The following is a 7,905-nucleotide window of genomic DNA, read 5'->3' on the forward strand; positions in this document are numbered from 1 at the left end:
CATGAATCTAGAAATAGGAAGAAATATATGTGATTGCGCTATTTTCACCCAAATCGTCTAAAGTTTCTGTGTGTTTGTGAAACGATGGCATATCGGGTGCCAGGCTCAATTGGCAAGGAAGAGATCTTGTTTTACGTTAAGAAGCTGTTTGTCTACCCTGTCTTCAAATCTTCCCGAGATTTGACTGAGCAACTGGCCCAACGCAAGCAATGCAGCTAATATTGCCGCCCCCACCCCAGATACATGGGCCGTCATTTGAGCCCTGCTGACCACGCAGGCAGGCTGGCATAGCTGCAGCCCTGGAGAGACACACTCACAGCTGGCATTTCAAAGGCCTTCCTTCCACTGTCACACCGCTTGACTTGTACCTCTCCGTTTTCACACACCTCTCCAATGGCCCTGACTGGGCATGAGCTCAGCGTCTGCACACACCTCTCAGAACCTTCCAGGACTTGCAAAAACACATGCTTTCACGCGAATGCAACAGTAGAGATCATGCATGCTTCTCACAACTTGCTGCGAGGAATCAAAATACAATAGAGCGGCTGTTTCAGCTTTTACATACTGCACTCTATATCCACTATTTCCAATGTTTTTAATGCTACAGACAACCCTCAGGTTCATCCATGCCTGATTTCCGTATTATCTTGCAACATTTCAAAGGAATGATGAGAATGTGCCCCGGGCATCCCAAAAACAAGTATAAACATTCCAATGTTCTCGTTGTCATTCCAGTCACCAGGGGGGTAGTGGAGGATAGCCTGCCTCCCACCGCAGACAAAAACAAAGTGTGTTTATTCAGTTGTGAAAATGTTTACAAAAAGATACATTTCATTTATATATAATTAAATACAAAGTACATTTTACTTTGCATTCATACCTGCAATCATTTGGTTGTGATGACCACAATATTAGGTAAACCCAGGCAAACTAAAGAATTACAATTCTGTCTTTACAAGAATAAACAATGCCAATACAAAAGACTATCAATAAAAATAATACTCAGTTGTGAACCTGTTTGAACTGCATTAATCTGTAATCTTAGTTTTGTGGATTTTTGTAGAGGAATAAAACTGAATTTCAATGGTTCCACACTACTGCAAACTACAGCCACTAAGGCTGGTCAATGTGGCCTTGAAAATAAAATCTCAGATTTTTAAATTTTTTTTAACAAAAATCACATTTTTTATTTTAGTCGTTTTGGAAGCACATAACTTTGGTCAAAAGTTTTCAACATGTCAATAAATTACTACTTTTGCAACTAATGAGTAGCCACCTTAGCTATTATAAATGGGCATGATGCAAGACGGGGAGGACCCAAATGCGAGATGGCGAGGAGGAGGACAGTTTGAGATTTTAATTAAATGAAATACAATTGACTGGATACTGATGCTTGGCGTGGTGCTGAGGCTTGGCTTGGCCACGAGGATTGGCTTGCGAGACCTGGCTTGGCGAGGTGATGAGGCTTGGCTTGACAACAGGTAACTCTGTTCAAATGACAATGACCCGACAAGGAATGAACAAAACCTAGCAACTTAATTACAAGCACACTGACGAGACAAGAAACACCTGGACAAGACACACAAGGTAGGAGGGAGCTGATTGGTTAATTCTAGGGAATGGAAGCCACACAGGTGGACACAATAATCATGACAAGACAGACACGGAACACTGAGCAAAACATGAAACTAAAAAATACCCAAAACCAAAACAGACCAAACATGACATTGGCATTGTCTTGTCTTTGATTGGGTTCTTTCTGTGTCATATGCAAGATGTTTGTTTCTTTGCAATAATTAAAGCTGTTGTTTGAAAAATACTGACCGACTTACTAAGTTGCCAACAGTGATTGTGCTTTTGCAAACTACCTCCTTGCTGTTCACGGCCCATGTTGTAAGGAAAAGTTGACTGGAACGCCACTCAAACTGGAAGGTACAGGTCGCAAAGTGGTTGAAAAAATATCAAACAAAAAACAATTTATCGCGATCAGCCATCTTTGTTTACATTTGCCCGGAACGCTTAATGCTACGTTCACACCAATCGCGGATGAAGTGTTCCGCTTCGCCTCATTCGCTCACGTTTGACCGCGAGAAATTTGAAATCTGAATGCTGCAGCCGCTAATTCGTGTACAGCGGAGAGGGGAGGGGCTTCGCTTGGTAGTAGACGACGACAGCATTTTTCAACATCGCAATCAAGTGGCCGACACACTATGCTAATGCTAACAATATTGCTGTTTTGGTAAAGTTCAAGAACTGTAAAAAAAAAAAAAAAAAAGCAGCAGAGTGAACAGTGTGGCTGTGTGTGACGTAGTATGCCCGACGCTGATTGGCTGCCGCGAGGCGAAATGTCAAAAAGGTTCATTTTTGTATACGCGACGAATGGGGCGAATGGGCGGATTTTCTGTGCTTCGCTCCGCGTCCCACCGCTCAAAACGCATCATTCGCAGCGCCCCGCACACAACCACGCCCGCCTGCGCGAACTACATTGACTCCAAATGAAACACGTCGCCAGATACGCATCATCCGCGTTTGGTGTGAGCGTAGCATTAGAGGTCGCAACTGGCATAATACAAGTTGGATGAATCCGACTTCCCTTTACTGGAATGCATCATTACTGTAAGCATGTATGTCAGTGAGGATGTGCTTTGAATCACCGAAGTCCCTAAAATTAACATCGTCCTAACAAATAAAAATGCGTTTGTAAGTGTGTGCGTGCGTGTGTACGTGCGAGCGCGTGCGCCTGAGTGTGTGTATGCGCGAGACCCGTTTAACGCTTGCCATTCAAAGTAAACCAAAACTAGAGCTCTCACGCTGCGTGGGTGTGGGTGGGGCAGGCGGCCGTTGGGTGGGGGGATGCTTTTCAAACAATAACTTCACGCGGGAAAAGGGGAGCTCACGGATGGGAGGAGCAAAGATAGGGGTGGAGTGGTGGTGGGGGATGGGAGTAAATGGAAAGCTTTTTATCTCCAGTTTCCCACATCCTGTGAGCGGCAACAAACGCGGCCACCCAATTTGAAAGAATGAGTGGAATGCGTCCATTCATTCCCCGCCCCAACCCCGCTCTTTGATGCACAAATCGCTTGAGAGGCATTGTCAGACAACTCAAATAAAGACCATAGTCCTGGACTTCACTTTAGCTAATAAAGCTCCGTGTTTAATGTGGAAACAATCGGGTAAACTGCAGGGGGTTGGAATAGCTGGAATGCAATTGATGGACTTAGCCCTGCATGTTTATGCTATGCGGATGCTTTACTACTAAAAGCAGAAACGTAAACATTACAAATCTTGATATCTATTTACACGTTGGAAATACATTTCTAAGTGTAAGGGAAACATGATAAAGTGTTATGGTTGAAGTATGTAATTTAATAGGCACCGCAGCTGTGAGCACGTGAGTTTCTGTTTCATGTATGCTCCTCTGTCCTCACAATAAATGTCGTCAGTTTCCCGCTGAGTGAGGCTTGCAGGGGGGTACTTGGATTTGAATGGCCCTCTTCTCCTCCTCCTTCTCCAACGTGAGTCCACAGCGCCTAATTCAAAGCCCTTCCAACACGCACACACACGTATACACACACATTTTGGCGCGTTTTGATTCCCGCCACGTCTGTGTCTGGCGGGCTGGGTTACGGAGTTCACTCTATTTTCACGAGGGTGATTGACGTGAGTTTGGAGCGGAAAACTCGCTGTCCTATTGGAGGACAGAGCGGAAGAGGGCGACACGGGGTGCGGTTGGTAACGCCCATTACTACAGCCTTATAAATGTCCTCCCCCCGCCTCTTGTTTCCAAAGCCGGTGTCTGAGAGACATTCTCGGACTCGGATCGCCGTTTGTTGATGTGGCCGATTTGTACTCGTTTGTTTACAAAACACCGCGGAGAGGCTGTGAACGTGCGTTTGGTGTGAACGCAAACACGTCGCCTCTCACTAGGACATTGTCCACTCGTTTTCCTTTTGGGACGAAAGCGGGTTTCCCTCTATCCGGATGAAAGGATCCTTGACGCATTTTTGTTCCTGCGACGTGGGCACGAGACACAGGAGAACCGCGCCAACAGGATCTTAACTCCAACCCAGCAAAGCCAAGACTGACTAACATCGTTCTTGTATTTTTCGAGGCGACTTGAAATAAAGGAATGCTGCTTTCCAAGCTCAACTCCCTGGCCCACATTTCCAGCGACATGCCGGCGAAGCTCCAAGTTCATCCAGGTTAGACGCCCTTCTCTCGCTCTTTTTTTTTTTTTTTTTTTTTGCGCCGTCATGGAGGACAAGGCGCAGTAATGGCAGCCCGCTCTCAAGGGCGCCACTTTTATTTACGACCCTAACCCAAATGTTACCAAATCTACTGTAACGTATAAGGCTTGATGGTGTATTTTGTGGTATTTGGGTGGCTGGCTGATTGTAACATGGGGATGTTTGTGTTTGTGTGCGCAGTGAGGGAACCCTTCGAGAAGCTCTACCAGGTCGGGGCGGTGTTGGGCAGCGGGGGTTTCGGCACCGTATATTCCGGCACTAGAACGTCAGATGGAGCACCGGTTAGTATTCCAATTGAATATTAGTCTTATTAATATACCGTGCATATCAGTTTTAAATTGCTCTGTTTGTTTACCTTGATTTTGCTTGGCTCAGGTGGCTGTCAAACATGTCGCCAGGGACCGCATCTCCGAGTGGGGGGAGCTGGTGAGTGATTTCTATGTATTTACTGATTCATTCGTTTTTGTGAAAACGTGAATTCACGCGCAAACCTCCCATCTTCCTCCCTAGCCCAACGGCTCCCGGGTCCCGATGGAGATCGTGCTGTTAAAGAAGGTCGGGACCGGCTTCAGGGGCGTCATTAAAATGTTGGACTGGTTCGAGCGAGCGGACAGCTTCATTATCGTCATGGAGAGGCCCGAAAACGTCAAGGATTTGTTCGACTTCATCACGGAGAAGGGCGCCCTGCCAGAAGAGCTGGCCCGCAGCTTCTTCCGCCAAGTGCTCGACGCCGTGCGTCACTGTCACAGCTGTGGCGTGGTGCACCGGGACATCAAGGACGAGAATATCCTCATCGACCTCCGGACCGGAGAGATCAAGCTCATCGACTTCGGCTCCGGAGCCCTGCTGAAGGACACCATTTACACAGACTTTGATGGTGAGGCGTCACTAATAACAATTGCTTTTTTATTTTCATTTTTGCTCTGTTCTAATCCCGATTGCATTTGATTCTATTTTTAAATTACTAAATGGGTGTTTTTAATTGGAATCATACGTGTAGCAGCCCTCGATTACAAAACCAGAAATAATGCAGGCACTTTGGCGCCTCTGACTGGTCGAAAGGGGTATTTTTACAACTCAAAGTTTGTAAACAAAGTCACATGGCTGCTCCCCCGCCCACACATACTCGCTCTTGAGCTCACGCACTCATGCCTTGTCACGCTACCAGGCACCTGCGCACATGCAAAGAGTATTAACCCGATGCACACTTTTTCATTTCGGATAGGACTTTATGAGTTATTAGCGTTGCAAATGGGTGGCAAATTTCTGGAAAGCTAAAAGTAAATTTAAATCGGGAAATTTGGGGAATATTTCAAACTGGAAATGGTCCATGGGAATTAACTGGTAATTGAGGTTAATATCATGGAACGTGATTGGATATGTATATTAACATTTGTTTCTCATAAGTACACTTCCATGCATATTAGATCTACCTAGATATTAGGTTTATATAACCACAACCCGTACCTTTATTGGTGCATCATTTTCACACTTGTATGAATTCTGGTTATTTCATTCAGGATAATGCTGAAGTATATTTTTCACAACTATTTTAAAGTTCCTCATTAAGCGACAACCTTAGTTCTGGTTTACCCGCATGGAAAATTTCTAACTTTGATCAATTCCCAAATTTTGCAAACCTATTGGTTATGTAAGTGTCATTCCTGTCGTGGTTCTCATGGATTGTTTTCTTTTTAAAGGCACGCGAGTTTACAGTCCACCAGAATGGATCAAATACCACCGCTATCAGGGGCGCTCGGCCACAGTTTGGTCGCTGGGTGTGTTGCTGTATGACATGGTGTGTGGAGACATCCCCTTCGAACACGACGAAGAGATCCTCCGAGGGCAGGTCCTTTTTAGGAGGAGAATTTCCACCGGTAAGGCGCACACATGGCGATGAACGTTTTTGTCATTTGTCGCATGTTAAAGTAATGTGACTAACTAAATTGTTGCCCTCCCACCTGCAGAGTGCCAGCAGCTGATCAAATGGTGCCTGTCCTTGCGGCAGGCCGATCGGCCATCCTTTGAGGACATCATCAACCATCCGTGGATGCAGAGCACGTCTTCTTCGGCGTTGCCGCCCGCGCCGCAAACGGACAAGTCGAACACAGAGATCAAGTTGCACAGCATCAGCCACGAGCCCTCGGCCTTCACATCGACCTCTGTGGCCGTGGCGCTGTGACAGTGGAGAAAAGCAGCATGTTCAGAACCTCGCCATCCTCGTGCCTCACTTGATTTACTCCCTGTGACCATATCAGACCACCATCGATCTCCAAGGACTCTGATGCCTGATTGTTAGCCTGTAGGAGGGCGTGCTCTGCTTGCAGAACAGCACATGTTGCCAGGAGAGTGCGAGTTATGTAACCATTCTGCTGCAGATTTGTTCTTAAAAGTGCCTTATGAGACTGTTTGGAGGGTGGGGGGGAGACCTGGAAATACTTGAATATTTGGAATGCAAAAAAAAAGGCTAATGTTCTTGATAGTCTTTCTTTTTTTTTGTCTTTTTTTTATTTTACTATTGTAAAGGCTTTATCTTTATCTTATTTTTTCCACTCATGGGCCTAGATCAGTGAAGCCTATGCCGTTATGTTACAACCACTACTAGCACTACGATTGCTCAATCCAATCTCATTAGCAACCAGACGAACCTCACAGCTCTGGCAGCATCCTGTGCAAACAACAACACTGGACTTACCTCACCCGCTTCTTAACCACAGCATCTGCCTTTCTCTTTCCTTCCTTCGTGTGTCACATCCACACCCCGAACCACTCCTCAATGCAAAGTCAACCATACCGAAATACATCATCCTCTGCTCTCCTTCACATTTTGAAAAGAATATGTTGAAACAGTGCCTCACACAGGTCTTAAACATTTGGTGGGAGGCGTGAATTGTATAGTATGGTATTTATTTTTTCGGCGACAAGCTTTTTACCTAGATTTTATTTATTTTATTTATGAGAAGAATTACGGCTGTTCATATGTTTCATTCCACAGTCACTGAAGGGCCCACCATTATTTAAGAGACAAAAGCAAGAATATTTTTTGACCATATTTATTATGGCTTGAATTTTGTTTTGTAATAAAAGAGCAGACATGTTTGTGTACGTCTTGTAAATAACTTGTAAATAGTTCCCAAAGCACTTCCATGTTAGTGTATTTGAACACTGAACGTCTACTGATGAACTGTTGGATGCGTTGTGTTTGTGTGTATGTGAAAGGGAGAAACCTCATTTGGATGCAGCTTTGATTGTTAATTTCCTTCAACCATTCAGATTAGAATTGTAAATTATGTTAGAAATTATTTTTTTATACGAGTTCATTAAATATTTTTGTTACAATGCTGACTCTCGAGTCGTGTGTATTACTTCATTACATGTTGGCCAGATTATAGATGTACAGTATATTACTTTAACATTTTGGGTACCACTTTATAATAAGGTTTGACTAAGTAAATTTCAATATATTTTTTTATTTAAATTTTTATTAAATCATACATTTTAGTTGCTTGGAGTGCACAGATGTCAGTGGGACCTTGCTTTGCAAATAGTGAGCCCACATTTACTATAACAAGCCTCATATATGGGCTTGCCTTCGATACATTTTGAGATCAGGGATACTCACACTTTTCAGCGTGCGGCTACTTCTAAAACGACCAAA

At 44.5% G+C, this 7,905-nt stretch overlaps 1 protein-coding gene across 1 annotated transcript; it reads left to right on the forward strand.

Moving 5' to 3' along the window:
* The first annotated feature begins 3,765 nt into the window (after positions 1–3,765).
* On the forward strand, positions 3,766–7,592 carry pim1 (Pim-1 proto-oncogene, serine/threonine kinase). Its single transcript, XM_086050170.1, has 6 exons — positions 3,766–4,202; positions 4,428–4,528; positions 4,623–4,673; positions 4,758–5,124; positions 5,948–6,124; positions 6,215–7,592. Exons 1-6 carry the CDS (start codon positions 4,130–4,132, stop codon positions 6,427–6,429), a joined length of 984 nt encoding a protein of 327 aa, XP_085906296.1. The 5' UTR covers positions 3,766–4,129; the 3' UTR covers positions 6,430–7,592.
* Positions 7,593–7,905: the final 313 nt, after the last annotated feature.

Source organism: Filicampus tigris, chromosome 1 (assembly GCF_054856515.1).
Source record: "Filicampus tigris isolate MCC_2025a chromosome 1, RoL_Ftig_1.0, whole genome shotgun sequence".
In the NCBI taxonomy this organism is placed as follows: Eukaryota; Metazoa; Chordata; class Actinopteri; order Syngnathiformes; family Syngnathidae; genus Filicampus; species Filicampus tigris.